The sequence below is a fragment of the Mus caroli genome, chromosome 18 (assembly GCF_900094665.2).
Source record: "Mus caroli chromosome 18, CAROLI_EIJ_v1.1, whole genome shotgun sequence".
Classification (NCBI taxonomy): domain Eukaryota; kingdom Metazoa; phylum Chordata; class Mammalia; order Rodentia; family Muridae; genus Mus; species Mus caroli.
The window spans coordinates 68,360,988-68,380,795 of NC_034587.1; the positions used below are offsets into that span (position 1 = coordinate 68,360,988).

Consider the following 19,808-nt stretch of genomic DNA (forward strand, 5'->3'; position numbering starts at 1 on the left):
GAGGGAGAGGGAGAGGGAGAGGGAGAGGGAAAGGGAAAGGGAGAGGGAGGGAGAGGGAGAGAGACTATCATTTATCCAAGTGTTCTAGGTTTACATATAATATTAAAATGCCTTATAAGCATTGGAGAAATCAAATTAGAAATTTTTAATATATAACAAGGTCAATAAGCCTGGGTTTCAAATCTTTTGTGGATTTCTTACAGACAAGTCCTATGCTAATGTTCAAAAACGTCCAATGATATTTACAGATGGCTATATTTACTTTCAAAAATACAGACTCACAAGTTGTTATTATTAAAAATATATCTGCAACTTTATGTCATTATTTGAGTCAAAGATATCCTATATTTTGTAAAATAGTGGTTTCCAGATGCCTTAAACATCATGAAACTTTCAATTTTTATTTTATTAAAATGTAAGGTAAATGCTAAAATTTAAATTATACTTGATGTTTATTGACTTAAATTACAGCAAAAGGCTGCTGCATTCCCTTTAATCTAGAGTTTTCAAACCTTAAAAAGTCCTAAGTTCAGGAAGGTTCACATTCAAAGCTAGTAAAGGTCCAGGAAAGATCAAAAGATGTAAGGCAGAACAGGAATTTGATAAAAATGCATGATTAAAAATTTATAAGTACAACTTTATGTTTTGTGGGGCTTTAGTCTTACAAAAAATACAACTATGCTTAAATTTTTAAAAGATAGGAAAATATGTTTGAATAACATTAATAATAAGATCCATTTTTCCTTGCACACATTTCTAAAAAGAAATAAATTATGTTTTGAAATAAACAATCAGCTCCAGAGACACTAACTCTATATTAGGAAAATCTTAGTCTATATAAAAACACTTTATAATATGAACATTCATTTTAGAGCTAAGATTAAATATTCATAACTGACTCTAACCAGCTTCTTTATTAAATCAAGTTTTTGGTAATAGTTATCAGTCATATATTATCTATGGGGGATGTTTAAGATATGTACCTAGTACCACTGGGGATTACTTAGAAACAAAAAATAACATAAAGAATATTCAACTATAAGCATAGCTCTGTCTATATGTTAAGAAATTTAAAGATAATTCAGTTTGACACATTACATATGCAATCTATAGGCATATTTATAGAAAATAATTGGTTATAATACAAACATCAATTTAGTGGTAAGAAGTCACTACATTGGTAGGGGAAATTCTTGCAATCTTTATGGAGTTAAAATAGTTCTATATTCTTTTTCTTACTGTCTTACTTATAACTTTTTAATAATTGGGTCTGTGATTTTTTTTATTTATTTTCAAATATAAAATGGTAAGTTCAAGCAACTTAATTGAAAAAAAAATACAGAATATTAAAAAAACGAGACCAGAGAAGCTGTCATTCATCTTTAAGTGAAACACAAATTTTCCTATTTCCTGGAGCAAAATATGGACTTTGCTCTAATTCTATGTTAGTTCAGAAAACACACACACAAAGAGAGAGAGAGAGAGAGAGAGAGAGAGAGAGAGAGAGAGAGAGAGAGAGAGAGAGAGAGAGAGAGAAGAAGAAGAAGAAGAAGAAGAAGAAGAAGAAGAAGAAGAAGAAGAAGAAGAAACATACACACAATCTAAGACATCACAAATAACATATTTATGTTTTTAAATGGTAAAAACTGAGAAGGTTAGCTATATCTGTGTGAGAGGAACAAGAGTATATGGTCACTGGCAGCATAGCCTAGGAGGGATGTCACTTGTGAACCGTTCTTACCTGTTACATACAAAGTTGGCGATATTAGATTATGTTTGCCCTTTATTTGCAATGAGTTGTTTAGTTTTTGGGGTTTGCTTTGTTTTGTTTTAAAGAAAGATTTATTTATCTCATTTATATGAGTGTACTGTAGCTGTCTTCAGACACGTCAGAAGAGGGCATCTGATCCCATTACAGATGGTTGTGAGACACCATGTGGTGGCTAGGAATTGAACTCAGGACCTCTGGAAGAGCAGTCAGTGCTCTTAACTGCTCAGCCATCACTCCAGCCCAAGTTTTTTAGCTTTAATTTGTAAAGCATGCGTTACTTTTCTACCTTCACATTTTAAATGATTATAGAAGTCATATCTAGCTCTAAAACATAAGTTAGAGTCAGCAATACAAGGATATAGACCCTATTCAATTGGAAACAAATACCCCCCCACACACACACTCCAAAAAATCCAATTTCTGTAGTATACAGGAGAAAAGAAAGTAAAATATTAAGGTATTTTCTACCAACATACACAAAACAAACTTGAAGACCACAGTATAGTCTTCATTTGTCAGAGCTAGTACCACGGGTCATCATTCTTAATTTTCAATAAGGCATAGGCGGTCCTGACTTCCGGAAGGACATAAATCCAATCATATACCTTAAGCTATTTAAATTGCACTCTTGCTATGCAAATTTTCCTTAAATAGATTAGATTTTCGTTATTTATTTTCACATGACATCTACAGCTATTTTATATTAATAAATCAATCTATTCATCACACTGAATTTAATGTCAGAGACATTGCAAATATCATCTGCTTTTCTACTCATCTACACTCTTATATAAGTTCTATTTTTGTTGTCATTTATTTTTCTGCACATATGATATTTTAGAAGTTTTCATTGTGATACAACTTATCTATATATTAACACTTTGGGGGAACTTTCCAGAACATGACAAAAAAATAATTAGAGTAAGGAGTAATAAATATGGCTTTTAATCAATATTCAAACACTGCATTTAACCCTGGTGCAATTAATCAAAGCAAAGTGGGTATGTGTGCAGAGTAGAGGGACCTTTCAATTTCACACCAATAAATTCAGTGGGCAATCGACTACATGCATTTAAAATGTTACAGCGATATATTTTGAAAGGTTTACTGTAAACTCATCTCCAATCACTAACTTACCCAAGACCGTGAGCTCTGCAGAGGCACTAATATTCTCATTCTTATAGGTGACAACGCAAGTATAGGTTCCACTGTCATCATCTGTCACATTAGAGATGAGCAAATTGCTTCCACCCAACAACGAATACTTTTTAGACCTGTAAGACAGAGGCCATGTGAAATAAGGCGGCCTGTTAACTTTCTGAACATCAGGCTGAAATTCAGAAGTGCTGATGAAGTTTACAAAGGCTCACATTAAAGAACTGAAGAAGATAAAATACCTGCGTCATTGAGGCTTTATCTTAGCTCACTTTTTGAACTAGTATCAATTCAAGGTAAACTCCCATGGGGACGATCCGTGTATTAATTCAGAGATGCCATAGATTAAATAAAATAGTGCAATAGTAACCGTATTTAAAAGAAATTTCACAATAATCTACTCTGGTTTTGATTCTATTACTTTTAAATTTAAGTCCTCAAAGACAAAAAAAAAAATGTTCCCAAGAGAGAAAGTCAGTGCCTGCTTTGACATATAACTTAGTCACCATCTAAAATAATCTATGCATCCATAGATATAAAAACATTTTTAACAACCTATAGATAAAAATATCCATGCAGACTTTACAATGAGATGTGATACTTCAAACTGAAGAAGTGCTTATATTCTACTATTCTAACTTCACCATTAATGAAATATAATAGACAATGAAAATTGTTTATATCTATGATATACCATGGGGTATATCATTTCAGCTGAACCAAAGGTATCTGGCATATATAAATGATTCAGAAACTGGACTTCCTGTATTCCTAATGACCTCGGAAATGTGATAGTATATATATATATACATATATATATATATGTATATATATATACACACATATATACATATATATTATATATTATATTAGTATATTATATATATATACTATTATTGACTAAATCCTTCTTAAATTGGATAAAGTTTAACCAATAATTTATGATCCATGTATATATCTAATCATGGAAATTAAATGTATTAAAAGGGTTGTATTAGTCATTCTAATCAATGAACCTATTTTCTTAAGTGAGATCCATTTAATCAACATATTTACTTTCTACTATGGTCTTGCTTTCTAATTCTTCCTTATTATTAATTGCGAGATAATCGAATGTAAGCCATATTCTCCAGTATTACATTATATTTATAATAATTGGGATAATAAGAAGCACACTTAGAACTAAAATATCTGTGCAGACTTTGCAATGAAATGTGATATTTTAAACGACAGAAGTGCTTTTATTTATTATTTATTTATTTATTTATTTATTTATTTATTTATTTTATTTATTTATTTTTACATTCGCCATTAGTGAAATACTATGAACAATGAAAATTGTTTATATCTATGTTATACTGTAGATGCTTTTATGTATGGACTATAAATGTGTACATGTAATATAAAATGATTGCTGTGTCAAGCTTAGTAACATGTATGTGTGCATTGGTTTACAAATATATAAGATCTATCTTCTCTTTTTCATATTCCTGTGAATTACATCAACTGAATGCCCTTGCATCTTGACATCAATCCAATTTTTCAGTTTCCCTTCAGAACAGCTGATCCTATGGGTTTTTAATTCTTTCCTCATACTCTGATCAAAATGGTTAAATATCTTTGATACACTAATCATGACAAAGATTTTTGAAAACAGAGCTAATTATTTTAAGAAAATTGGACCTATCAGAAAGTAAGAAGCAATATCATATACTTATTAAGTTCCCAGGTGGGTAATACCTGAGTTGGATGACCTCCTCGCCTCGTAACCAGGTGAAACTTGGCGGAGGATAGCCAGAAACACAGCACTCCAGGACAGCATCTTTCCCTTCAATGGCTATTACGTTGGATGGTCTCTGCAGAAAATACAGCTGCCTATGCAGGCCTGGGTCTGTGGAAAGAAAACACAGGATCATATATTCTCATTAACTTTTTTTTTTTTAGCTTGACTCATACATTTTATACCATTAATACAATGTAAAATAATGAAGAATAGCCAGCCATAGTAGCTTATAGCTTTGATCCTAGCACCCAGGAGGCAGAGGCTAGTAGATTTCTGTGAGTTTGAGGCCAACCTAGTCTACATTGTGAATTCCAGAAGAGCCAGAGGGAGACCTTCTCTTTTAAAAAAAAAATCATATCTGGGCAAGGACTGAAGGAACTGAAGGGGTTTGCCACCCAATAGGAAGAACAATATTAACCAACCAGACCCCCCAAAGCTCCTAGAGACTAAACCACCAACCAAAGAGTACACACACACGGGGGAACCACGGCTCCAGCTGGATATGTAGCAGAGAATTGTCTTATCAGGAATCACTGGGAGGGGAGACCTTCGTTCCTGTGGAGGCTCAATGACTTGGGTAGGGGAATGCTAGGGTCCTGAGGGTGGTTCGGTGAGCATCCTCATAGTCAGGGGGCTAGGTGGTCTGTGAAGGAGAAACTGGGAAGGGGGTAAAATTTGAAATGTAGACAAAATAAAAATGAAGAGTAGATATAAAGAAAAAAAAACTTATATCTGAGAATAAAGTTAGAAAAGTTGATCCATGCAAAGAAACCGGAAGATAAAATCTCAAAAGGGTTTCTCCACTTTCAGAATATAGAGTATTCCTTGCTACAAAGTCATCAAAGTATAAGTCAAATGGCATAAGGTAGATGCTGCAAGATCCTTATTTGCGCTTCAGGATTTATTTATTAATCGTTACTAGAGAAACAAACAATATTTAGAGTAATTTATCTGAATGTCATCATCCAAAAACACTGATCATTCACTTGGCCTGCAACCATCTCTATTGTACTCTTTCAGTTTTTTAAAATCACTTTCATGGTTTGATATGTAAATTGAACAAACGTAAGAATGATTTTACACAGCGTATAAACAGCATATTAAAAAAATACATCGGGAGGCAGAGGCAGGTGGATTTCTGAGTTCGAGGCCAGCCTGGTCTACAAAGTGAGTGCCAGGACAGCCAGGGCTACACAGAGAAACCCTGTCTCGAAAAAACAAAACAAAACAATACAAAACAAAACAAAACAAAATACAATTTTGAGGAACCATTTCCTGTCTTCCAAATGGAAGTTACTCTAGCTTAAGTTTTCTTCCATGCTTTCTAAAAGCAAACAAGGTGATGGATTAGTTTTCTATTCATTAACAAATTTTAAAATGTTTTCAAAGAGCAAACTTGTCCTTAAAGCTAAGCTAGGTTGAATGAAGAATTCAGTTTCTTTCCACTTTATCTCAACAGTACTTATCTATATATGTGTTATCTATGTTTTCTAGCATAGAAGTGCAACCTAGTGATTCAGGAGCTTCATTCTCAGACTCAGTTCATCAATTCTCTCTGACTTTTCATCCCATGGATGAAGCAGAAGTTCTAAACCTAAGGGTCTCAACACTCAGGAAATACTCTTCTGAGTCAATCACGTCTTTATTTTCATTATCCGAGTTCTAGGAATACTGCCTGGGGACTTATCAATCAATTCAATAGTATTATCCTCTAGCCTAATCAATGCCCATCTGAATTGATTTACTGAAGATATATTAATTATTAAGTTTCTTCATTACATTAAACTCCACACCCCTGTAGGAAAGTTTAATCAAGGTTCTTTTTACCTTAATGAATTAAGTAGAATTAAGTTGTCAGGGAATGCTGCAAACTCAAAAGTAAAATCTGAATGCACAGACATTGAGATGATGAAATCCTAAATATTGGGCAGAGGTAAGTGGAGAGTCACAACGTGAGATGACACACAACCCTGCCATAGTGTAGGCTGCTGCTGATCTCATCAGGAATGACGTGAGGATGAACGTGGTCATTGTCCTGAGCCAGATTCAATCTCACCTTCTTTGATTGTGGAGCCAAAAGACAAGAAAAAGAAATTGCCAGGCCAGTAATTTTCATTTTAAATACTCTGTGTATAGAAACCATGCCTACATCTTAAATCTGTAGACTAAAGATGACTGCTAAGGTTAACTTTGTGTGATAGAACTGCAGGTGGCTTTTATTTTCACCTTTAAATTTTCCTGTATTTTCTAAAGGTTTTCAAAATGGCATGTAGTATTTTTAGAGTGAAGAGTTATTTTAAACGCCACTGTTGCAAGGTATATAGAACTTTTACAAAGAGAAAAAGAATCATACAAGTAAATGACTAAAACTTCAGGCAAATATTTAAAAGGAAATGAAAATTCTCCTTCTAAGCTCCATAGTTGTTTTTATGAAAAACTCCTTCTGGCGCGACCTTGCAATTCTAGATTATAACTCTTGTTATCTAAACAGACTTTCATAAGAATAGGATGGAATGATTAATCAATGATAAATGTTATTTGTGTTCTAGCTATATGAGCAATAACTATTCAAGCCCTGGTAAATCATATGAAATGTTTCCAAGTGAATTAAGGAGCCCACATTCACTACAGAAAAGGAAAGTCAAATCATATTACTGTTATTTATTAAGCTGTACATATACCTTATATAGTATTTCACATATAAAACATTTTAAGATAAAATTGGAGAGAGTTGTGCATTACAAGGTAACAGAATTGGCAAGTTTTCTACAGTAAAACAAATAAAATGTTTTCCTGTGCCAAATTTTAGTGTTAACAATTGTGAAAAGAACCTTCTATAATGTAAAACTCATGAATATATTCAAAATTACAATATTCGTGATTCTAATTTGATTGCAACAATAAAAATGTACTTCAACTAAAACCCAGTTTAGTTTTTGCTGTTGGAAAAAAAATGTTGGCTTTTTTTTGGTTTGGTTTGGTTTGGTTTTGGTTTGAAGCTAATCTGCCAGTCCCCAGCGTTGGCAACCTTAGAAACAAAGAGAGTGGTATATAAACAAGGATAGAGAAGATAGTGATTATAGGGTCAGACACAGTTCTTCCCTAGACTATTCAGATGCCTTGGAGCACAGAACTACACATAGCAACTCAGTACCTTTGACTATTCCTCTTGAGTTCCCTTCCCTTTTCACTTCCTTTTAAATGGAAATTTTGGCCTACTTAAGCTTCTTCTGCTATCTGACTTGGAGGGGACTATTCTGAAAAGATTAAAAAGAGAATTACATGATAATGTCAACAGAGGATCCAAGTCTGCTGGCTATTACTAAGGACTCCAAAGAATTCTCTTAAGGTAACTGAACCTTATAAAATGGGTATTTCAAGAATAATGTGATAATCCAACAAAAATAGCAGGGATAATAGTGGTGATTTCTTGCATTTGTAAAAACTTCTTGACTGTGTGGCTTGATTTAAAATAAGCTAGTTTTAAGATGATTTCTTAGTTTATACATTTCTCATCGTTATTTTTGGTTGTATTTCCTGTAAATAGTCCAGATGCATGTGAGTTTCCAATTCCATCCCTGAGGATCTCCAACCACATGGCTCTGCCAACAGAACACCTTAATGGTCTTCAAGTCTGGACCCAGCCCCTCCAGTAGCAAGTGGCCAACTTCCACCATTCCAAAATGAAAAGCCCAAGGTCAGAACCGAACTGTCAGATACTTTTTTCTCCAGAGCAAACATCTCTCCTACACACCCACACCTTACATGTGCCTAGAGTAGAGCTGTAACCCTTGAGTTTGGTACCTGCCCCCAGCAGACACTTATATTCCCATTCAGAATTGGAACACTTCCATTTGGGAAGACTTTCGCCAAAGCTCTAACATTTACGGTAGTCAAAGGCAAATTTTGATAGACTTTTCAGATAATTGTAGAAGTAGACCTTTAACACTATGCTGACTCTCAACAACTAGTTTCTTGGCAGTTAGTTGTAATGCAGAATCTGACATGGTATCAATAAACATTCTGTGCTATCTTATAAAAAATGCATCTGGCCCATCTTCTACTTTGAATGAATGATTTATGATTTTGTCACATCAGTCGATGGTAATTTGGAATAGTATGTACTATTTTAGTCAGGACTTCCAACTGTTGACATGTATCATGATAGAAAAAGTCATTTGTTACTATTACCAGCATAGCCATCGAAATGACTCTCAATGTTGGAAAGCTGTCAAAGTACGAGTCAAATTTGCATGTTTTTCAAATTTCTAATTTTAGCTGAGAAGCTTGAATTTAATTCTCAGTAGACAATATTTTTCCCCAAGTGACTCATTCAAGTTTTTCACTTTTGATAAAATATCTCACTAGTGTCTGCATCCGAAAAGATACCTCCCTCCTGCTGTTTGTCTGCTCAAGTCAAGCTCGTGTTCATCCCATAAGGGGAACCAATAAAAAAGTTGCTAGTTCTGTGTGGAATTCAAATTATCACAGAAGAAATTATTACCCTAACTAAGACACCCTTGAAACACCCTTTGATAACCTGCAGAGACAGATCAGAGGAGCAATCATCGTGAAGACCCAAGTAGCAAGTGCCCTATCAGCACAAGAGCAGCTTGGCATCTATCAAATAAGAGCTGGTGATATGCGTTCCCTGTCCCTCTTCCTCTCCATCATTTCTATCCCTTTCCTACTCTTTTGCTCTTCCTTCTCTTTGTCTCAAATTTATCATCCAGGAAGGGTCTACTGCGATAGTTATTCCTTGATCTTCCAGAAACATATACTATGACCCTACACCTAAGATTGATATATGCAGGGGGAAAAAAATCCCATCAAGTGTTACTGGAGCCCCTGATACACAGATGTAGATGAAAAGTTTACTAGTGCATTTGGAGAATAGGTAGTTTTGAATGGCATTTTCTGAGACAAATGGGACTCTCAAGCATTACAATTGAATTTGAGACTCCTTAGGAACAGTCTTCATTCATAGATTTTTCCCCAATATATCAGACTTTGGCTGTTTAAGACCCTCATGGCAAACGCCTGGTTTGCCCCCATCAGTCATCTGACTGGAGCTGTATTTAGTGTAGAAGGAAATTCTCTTATACTCATCATAGGTCATGAAATGTGGTGTTAGAGGATTCCAGATACATGGAAGTGAGTGTTCACCCTGTGTTGAGAGCCTGTCCTTAACAGACCAGTTTTCCAGAACCCTTATTTAGGAATTTCACCATTAAAGTTACATGCCGATTCTGAGAAAGTAACTGAGGCATAGAAAAATTAAGTTATAGATTTTTTGGATTCTGTGTTAGCAAGAAAAAAAAAACTAGTTTTCTCCGCTTAATAACTGTCACTCTGAAAATAACTAGTAATGGTTTTTAATTTTCATGTTTTCTGAACATAAAACCATTTCCCTCATTGTATACTCTTTGATGTGTTTTATTAATATCAAAGCTGAATGGATTATCATGGGCATTCCAAATGGAGCTGAAGAGCAGAGCAAGCTCAGACACATGACTTACAAATTCATTTAACTTGACAGCTTTCTCTATTTGCTTTCCCGCCTTCATGCTAGCCTGCCATTAACCTATTGGCTGTGTAGCCATTGTCCTTCTAGCTAGCTTCTGCAGGTCTTAGTTTCTCTATCACCGTCAGGCATATGCAATGGTAGAAGCTCAGAGTGAGATTTTCCATATATACAACTCAGTGTGTGTGTGTGTGTGTGTTACAAACCAGAAAGTAAATCGGGCAGTGTAGCACATGCCTTTAATCCCAGCACTTGCAAGGCAGAGGCAGGCAGATTTATGAGTTCGAGGCCAACCTAGTCTACAAAATGAGTTCCAGGACAGGCAGGGCTACACAGAGAAACCCTGTCTCGAAAAACCAAAAGAAAAAAGAAAAAAGAAAGAAACAAAGAAAGAGAAAAAAACAACAACAACATCTAACAAACAAAAACAGAAAATATTTAATAAAAAGAAAATATAAAAAATTACCAGGTGGTAGTGGGATACACATTAATCCCAGCACTCTGGAGTCAGAAGAATGTGTATTCCTGTGAATTTGGGGCCAGCCTTTCCTACTTAGTGAGTTCCAGGATAGCCATGGCTACACACACACACACACACACACACACACACACACACAAACACAAAACCTGTCTGTCTGGAAAAAAATTTAAAATAAGTATAAACTAAACATTGTCATTGAACTGTACACTGGGGAACTTTGAACTGAGAGGAAGCAAGAAGCCACTTCTCAGGAGTGGTTCTTCACTCTGGGATTCTGTCATATTCATGCCTTATTTATACTACTCTGGTACTAAAAATGGCATCCTCTGTAAATATTCCTACATCTGTTCATATTTCCTCTTACTTTTTCCATGAACGCACCCTTACTTCTATTTGTGGTTAGATCTGGAAGAAAGAGTAATCTATTCTTGTCACAACCGTATGTCTGAGTCCCTTCTGTCTCTCGGGGAAATTTTTGGTTCAATCATTACTGAAGCAGGTCTGAAAGAAGTGACTTTTCTTTTTCAGAATGGTTTAATTTTTTTTTTAAGCTGACTTTAGAATTATCAATGTTGCCATTAAGATATCTGAAAGTTAATTTAAAGAATCAAAAATTCCTCATAATTCATATATAAAGACACATTGGAAACTCTCCAGCAGAGTAATGCAGCTTTTATTTTAATACATGTTTTTAATACTTTTAGTTTCAACTAAAACTATCTGGGTCCTTTGCTTTTTATATTATGTTAAGGTATTAAAGGCAAAACTTTTATACTTTAAAACAGAATATGCTTTTATTTTTCCTAGGAAATAATTAGTATTAAACAATGTGGAAAAGGCAAATATTCTGGTGATTTCAGTAATTTTTTCTGACACTTGCACTGATAAATTACAGTTTTCCACACACCCTCATGTCTGAATTAGAAATGACTGCCTGCTACTACCTCATTGGAGGTGAACATGCGCTTGACTCATTGTGTTTGGGAGAAAACAGGAGTCCTTCTGCTCAAGAAACAACCATTCGTCCATGTTAAAAGAAGCCTATTAAAAGAAGGTTATTTTTCCCTTTTCCCTTTTGGAATATAGTAACTCTTCATAGAGTGGAAGCTAAAAGAATAATCAATAACTAAACATTATTCACCATCCAGGAAAAGTAGAAACAGCAATGCATTCGATGATGGGATGACCATTGTGTGGCATGAGAGTGATAGGCTGATGGAATTGTAATATATGTCCTGCCACCAGTATTTTCCTTTTCAAATAGGAATCATTGTTTCTTACCCCAATTGTGATAAAAGATAGGCTCAAGGTCAGAGAATGATCATTTACCTGTAGAAATTAAGTTCATAATACTAACATGGTAAATATTGTTACAATTGATATGATTTTAATCTATTTTTAGATGTATTTACATATTGCATATTTCCATGCATGTGTATATGTGCACAACACATAGTCCTAGCTCAGTGTGCATTGGACATCCTAGAACTGGAGGTACAGACAGTTGGGAGCCAAAATGTAGGTGCTGTGACATGAACTTAAACTTCTATGTGAGCAACAAGTGAAATTAACCATGGAGACACTTCTTCAGCCCCCAAAAGGATTTTGATCAACCCCATTGAAATAGTGGCTTTCGCAGTTGTCTCACATCCATTAAGATGTGACCTTATCAGCTGTATCTAAGTTTAATATAACACGAATGCCCACTCATTCCTCAACCCTTGAGCCCAGGTTCCCATCGATGGAAAGGGATTTTTGTTAATATAAACAGAAAAAACCCTCATATTCTGAATCTTTTATCAGTAATTATTGCATGACTGTAATTGCCATGCATGTATCAGAAATTGGAGTTTCTGTGGCAAACTGGAACTCTTAAATCCCTGAAAGGCAGGGTTGGGGCTGAACATGGAAGGAAATAATAAATGGTATCCTTGGCAGTGCAGACATTTGCAAAGTCCGATCACATCCTACCTCTCCTCAGTACAGAAATGAGCAAAAGAAATTAGTGTTGTATGAATTGCTAATGGATTTTGAAGAACAAATACTAGCAATCATATTTTTCTTCTCATTCTCATTTAAACCAATGTGGCTTATTTAGTACAGCAGAAGATGGAGAGGCATGGGTTGAAAGCATAGAGTAATGAGATACTGGAGGGAAAGTGCTTTCATGTATCTGTGGCTTAAGTATTAAAAAGAGAGAGAGAGAGAGAGAGAGAGAGAGAGAGAAGACTAGACAAGTTACAGATATTTAACTCCCAGGCTGCTTGTATACCCATAATCAAAACAAGGTAAATAATCAGGAAAATAATCTTCCCATGAGAGTCAAATTATTTAGTATTGAGGAAGCTTCTAAAATGCAAGAATAATTGCAGTATCTGCTGAGGATTACAAAATGTATTTGGCCTGTCAAATTTAATCTTTAAAATCATTCTACAAAATATATCCTATCTCTGTCTTTGTTCCACAAGATAATGCTTTAAATTAAGTAATTTGTTCTAAATTGTACAAGTTGGATGAGTGAAACCAAGATTCGTGCTTAGTTTAATGTTAAGATCCACGTCCTTAATCATTTTTCATAATAATATATTGGGATACTAACTCGGTCTGAACCAAATATAGGAAAATGGATTCTGGTGGTCCATGTTCAGCCCCTTTCATGTAGTCCAGATAAAATATGGTTTGTAGAAAATCTGTACTAAATGGATCTTAATGTAATGTACTGACATAGTTCATTCTCTCCTAAAAATACACACGAATGGAACACGGGTAATAATTCCATTCATTTTTAATTCCATGTTGCTGTTTTTCTGAGCTATACTACTGTGAGAATATCCAAACCCAAGCAGTTGCAAATATTCCCAACCACAGACAAATATACTTCCTTGCAATGCCTGTCCATGAGATTTAAGACTCTCAGTATGCCGAGTTGAACTTTATAGTCCATACTTAGCATCCTCTGGAATCCTATCTCACAAAGTACTCCTCTGATCAGAGAGATGGACTTCAAGACTACGCAAATCTCCATGTAGGCTTGTTTAGTGACTGGTGCTCATTTGTAGCTGGTTATGTTCACGTTTATGTCCCCTTCCATACTTTGTCTTAGTCAAGTACTCTCAGTAATTAACAGCCTATCATGATGGTTCATTCGAAATTAGATTTAGTATATTGTTCACATCCCTTGAAGACCATTACTCTGAATATATTATAAGGCAACATTGTCATGTTCTCTGATATATTCTTATTTTTTTTTCTGTTTTGATTGTATTTTATAAATACTTGCTCTTTTGTTTGGGTGTTTTGTTTGTCTGTCAAAACCATATTTGTCTAACACCATAAACTCACACCATGTCTCTTTTGATCTGGTAATTCTCACAATATTTTGAATTCTTATAATCTATGTCTAGGGATCTGTGATCAGTGATTTTTTTTCCCTGTAACTGTAACTATTTGGAGAAGTCATAGCATAGACAGCAAACATAAAAGAAAATGTGTTTTTCCACTGTTTCCATATTTCTCTTTCCTCAGTCTCACCCCCCCCACACACACACACACATTTTTGAGACAGGGTAATAGAGAAATTGGGCTGATTGCATATAATTGAAAGAAGTGTGGCCTCGTGGCTTAAATTCAAAGCTAGAAACGCATTCAATAAGGAAGTGACTTTTACTAAAAGCTTAAGTAGACTGAAAGCATGACTTGCTTGTTGTACCAATCACTTATCCAAGTTATCAATACAAAGAAAAAGTTCTAGAAAGAAATTAGGCACTTCCCAATTCTAAGAAAGGGCACTTCTTAGAATTGGGAACAAAACACCCAGGGAAGGAGTTACAGAGACAAAGTTTGGAGCTGTGACGAAAGGATGGACCATCTAGAGACTGCCATATCTAGGGATCCATCCCATAATCAGCTTCCAAACACTGACACCATTGCATACACTAGCAAGATTTTGCTGAAAGGACCCAGATATAGCTGTCTCTTGTGAGACTAGGCCAGGGCCTAGCAAACACAGAAGTGGATGCTCACAGTCAGCTATTGGATAGATCACAGGGCCCCCAAAGGAGGAGCTAGAGAAAATACCCAAGGAGCTAAAGGGATCTGCAACCCTATAGGTGGAACAACATTATGAACTAACCAGTACCCCGGAGCTCTTGACTCTAGCTGCATATGTATCAAAAGATGGCCTGGTCGGCCATCACTGGAAAGAGATGCCCATTGGACATGTAAACTTTATATGCCCCAGTACAGGGGAATGCCAGGGCCAAAAAAAATGGGAATGAGTGGGTAGGGAAGTGGGGGGGAGGGTATGGGGGACTTTTGGGATAGCATTGGAAATGTAATTGAGGAAAATACGTAATAAAAATATTAAGAAAAAAAGAAATTAGTCACTGCTCCATTGAGTGCACAACTGTTAGGAATGCAAAAGTTCTGGTGACATGGAGTAGACTGGAAGGAAGATCAATCCAGCCATGAAATTCCTTTAAATCAAACTCTAACCTAGAACAAGTCCCTAATCTCCATTCCATTCTATTGAGGTAGGCAACATAAGAAAGCTTTAGAAGAAAATGTAAAGCTAGAACTGGTTAATTCATGAAGTATACAAAATGAGCCATTTCTATTTCAAAAGTATAAATTTGTTGCTTAATCTTTGAACCCTGGGATGTAGAATAGATGATATATTCTTAACAGGAAACTATAATTTCATTAAATTGGCTCTCAGTGACCATGATCACTGCCAATGATGAGTAGTATTTTGTAAAGAGTTGTTTCTTTGTGTGTAAGTGAATAGCATATCTCAAAAAATAACAACAGATAATGATATAAAATATGTAGCAGTTATCTATATCTGTATCTATATCTATTTATCTATCTATCTCTCTATATAATCACATTTGTTGTTTGGGGGACAATAAAATTGAACATTTTCACAAATTATACAATAGTGTAAATATAAATGCTACACATACTTGGAAACAAAATTATTTATGTGTTTTGTGAGTCACATTATTTCGGTGGTCTGGACCTGCACCTGGGAATTCTTTCTATGAAAGTCTGTAATTATTTTTTAATAAAAGGATAATTTATTCAAATATAATATTGTCTTCTTAATGATATTATGGAATTATCTGTTCTATGCTCACAAAGAAGATAAAAATTTTAAAATGTCCATACTATATTTGAAATAAAATTAAACATTATAACAAAAAAATAGAATATATCTTCAACAAACCACAGAAAGTTCATTCCTCTTGGCCTTTTGAGGACATAGCATCACTTGACTATAGGTAAATAAACAAGCAGTAGATTATCAACTGACTAATTCAATTAGAACATTAAGAAAACTGATACAGGAATTCTAGAGCCTAGACAAGTTCTCTTTGTCAACCTACTGCTCAAAGCAGTTTTATAAATCAGCAATCCATTCTCTGGCTTGGCATTCATATATGGCGAACCACAAATAAAGTTAATTTTACAACCACAATTGGTGGCTGCTTCAATCCATCATATAGTCCCCGTTACATATAATGTTTTGAAACATCACAACATGTACTGCTTCTGTTGCTGCTTAAAAAAAATGTGTATTAAAGCTGTTCATTGCTAATTTACTTTATCAAAAACATATAATTACTCATATGGAAAAACTCAATTTGTCTTAAATCATTAATCAACAAATTAAATTAGTTACCAATTTTCCTACTTTTGAGAGAAATGATTACATTCTTGTGACAAAAAATGAGGTACCATGAAAACCTCTCTTGAAATACATCACTGACATTATCTATAATAACCATCTTCTTTGATGCCCATGCTTGTAGGGATGGAAGACATGGCCACAGGCTTGTCTCTACTCACATCCTACTTCTGGAATTCTGTCTGAACCCCAATGGCACCTCATCCCTCCTAAGTTATAATATCTGCCCTTAACAATATTGAGAACATCTCCATTCTTTAATCAATTCTGATGCCACCATGAGAACAGCTCCTGGTCAGTTCTCTGCAAGATTATCATGACAAGTTCTGAGTTTCTTCCCAGTTTAACTTCCTTTCTTCTGGTCTGCCTCTTCTCAGCATCACTTCTGTTTTCTAATCCCCTGGAGCAGAATCTCTGACATTTCCTCAGTCTCCAGCTTCTCTTGTACCTTTTTTATCGGTCTCATAGCTAAATACCACTTGTTCATCATGATAAGCAAAGGAAGTTTCTCTCATAGACCGTGAGGGGGCATGCTGACTTCTGTTGTCCACAGTGTGATCTTTTTGCTTTATGGACTCCCTTTTCAGGATTTTATCAACTATCTTTTCTTTTGTAACCAAAGGCTGCAGTGTAGGAGTTAGTCAAAACAATGTGAGATGCAGTAGTTATACACTGAAACTTAGCACTATTACTCACTTAGTAAAATGAGAATTTAACAGTCTAGTTATCTGTCGATATTTATGGCTGGGAATGTGTTCCATGAGTTTGGATAAGTTTATAATGTTATTTAGAATTAGATAAACCGCTGCGAACATATACATGGAAAGTGACAATAGTTGGGATCTGACAGAGGTTTCTAACCTGGTAATTGAGAAGGTGAGGCAAGAACATCCCAAATTCAAGGACTGTCTGGGCTACAGGGTAAGGAAAAGCCTATGGTGGGTAACTTAGACCCTGTCTCGAAATAGAAAAAGAAAGAAGGGGTAGGGATTGCAATCAATGATATAGCCCTTACTCTGGATGTTGGAAGCCCTAGGTTTATTCCACAGTATTGCAAAGGCAATAAATAAATAAATAAATAAATAAATCTAAATATTTTAGTAAATAATGCTAATAAATGTGCTGGTGAAGTTTTAAAATTTCACTTTAGCACTAATGAGATATATAACTTAACCAGCATAGGAATTTTGGCATTAGAGAAAGATATTTTCAATAATTTATGATTCCAATACTGTTTTTATTCTGTTTTTGTTTGGTTGGTTTGTTTTTTTTTTGTTTGGGTTTTTTGGGTTTTTTTTTATTGTTTGTTTGTTTGTTTGTTTGTGTTTTGCATCTTATTCTGTATCCCAAGCTGACCTGAAATTCATTACCTAGGCTAGTCAAGTCTCAATCTGGTGAACATATTACTGCCTCGGTTTACAAAGTGTATACACTACATGCACAAGCTATCTCAGTGTGCAGCTGCAGTTTATATACAACTAATTCATGCTAATCACATATGGATTTCGGTTTTACTGGCCATATCAGTTTTAATTAAATAAAAGCTAGAACAGAAATGTATACTATGTATATGTAACAATTAGTACTTCAAGCTGGTGCTTCTGGAAAGTGAAAACTGATTCAGGATAAAATAACAAGATATTAAAGACCAGAGAAGCATAATTAGCAACTTAGGCATTAAGGATAACGGTTTACTCATTCTCATGTGTAATCTTATAACATTTTGGGGGGATTTTTGTGTTTTACATCTAAAGAAACAGGAAAACTTGGGAAAAAAATGAATCAAACAGAACTTCTCTTACAAAACCATTACAGTGCATGCACAGACTCAGTCAAGTAAGATCTCGTCTGTGTGTGTGTGTGTTTGTGTGTGTGTGTGTGTGTGTGGTCTCTTATAACTTTTGGAAGTTTATGATTGAATATTTGAATTAACAAGAATTTAAATAAAATATCTTACATTATTTCAGTTTTTCTTTAAGAATTTATTTTGTAATTATTGAAAACAAAATCTTCTATCATATATATCCCGGACCACAGTTTTGCTTGCCTCCTTCCACTACTTTCAACTCTCCCTTCCCTCTCCTGTCACCCCTATCTATTCCTTCTCCATTAACTCTTCAAAAAAAAATCCTCCAAGAGACAATAGCCCAACAGGGCAAAACAAGATCTCTACTGATGAAGGCTACTCTAGGCAACTCTATAGGAGGAAAAGGGTCTCGAGAGCAGGCAAAAGAGCCAGAGAAACACTGGCTTCCAATGTTAGGACTTCTGCCAAAACACCAAGCTAAAAGCCATAACTTACACACTTCCAATGTAGCATTATCATATCCATCTCTCTCCCTCTGACTCTTTCCATATAACTGGCCTTACTTCACTTTAGTTTTCATTCTAATGAGAAATATCCCATCACTCCAAAGTACACATATGTCTTCTTATTTGAATCATATTAACAATGTGACTTTAACTAAATTCCACACATTTCAGTTACAATACAGTCTACATGGTGAAAAAATAAAGGCCAATACCAATTTAATGTCTGTTTTGCATTTTCTATTTAAAGTTTAAATAATTGATTAATTCATCATGATTCCTGAATGTTACTGGAAACAGGCTCTTCTGTCATATTGAGATAATGAAGCATATTCTGTCAATACTTTAAATGTGACTTGCTTTGGCTTCCTATCTGATGATTCGGTATATACATTATTCATGTCATACAAATATGAATATTTAATTTGGGGGTATGAAATTGGTTCCTAAATAAGTCTGAGCATGTGTTACTAATAAATGATCCACCATCATTGCAGGGCAGTTGCAAGGTAGAAGTGTGCAATACGTACCTGCACACTGAGGTCAGCATCTATGTCACTGATGGAGTATAGTAGACACAAGGAAATGAGAACAATGATTTAAACTTGACTTCTTTATCACACTGAATAAACTTCACCTGAATTACTAGTTTTCATTCTAGAAAGATTTATACTGTCTATATGTGAAATATTTATGATAACTACAAACAACTAAGCATCTACCATGTGAGGAGCAGTTCATTCAAATGCCTCAGTGCTTTTCTGTGATTTATGAAGTATGTAGAGGACTGCCTAAGAAGGAAGACCAACTGTGAGCATAGATACTATAGAAATGTGTGATAATATCAGTCCCTGAAAGGCACAGTGATATAGCTGTAGCTAACCAGATTCTGGCTACTTAGACAAAGGTAATGAAATGGCCAGAATCATAGAGAGCTACAGAAGAAGAAGAAGAAGAAGAAGAAGAAGAAGAAGAAGAAGAAGAAGAAGAAGAAGAAGAAGAAGGAGAAGGAGAAGGAGAAGGAGAAGGAGAAGGAGAAGGAGAAGGAGAAGGAGAAGGAGAAGGAGAAGGAGAAGGAGAAGGAGAAGGAGAAGG

The 19,808-nt window shown here is 35.0% G+C and overlaps 1 protein-coding gene across 1 annotated transcript in view; it reads right to left on the reverse strand.

Annotated features, from left to right (window-relative positions):
• Window positions 1-19,808, reverse strand: part of Dcc (DCC netrin 1 receptor) — a 1,075,620-nt gene that overhangs the window by 537,133 nt on the left and 518,679 nt on the right. Inside the window, exons 4-5 of the mRNA XM_021150630.2 lie at window positions 4,667-4,817; window positions 2,909-3,045 (exon numbers count right to left, since the gene is read on the reverse strand). Of these exons, the coding sequence (XP_021006289.1) occupies window positions 2,909-3,045; window positions 4,667-4,817 (288 nt within the window). The remainder of the gene's footprint in view (window positions 1-2,908; window positions 3,046-4,666; window positions 4,818-19,808) is intronic.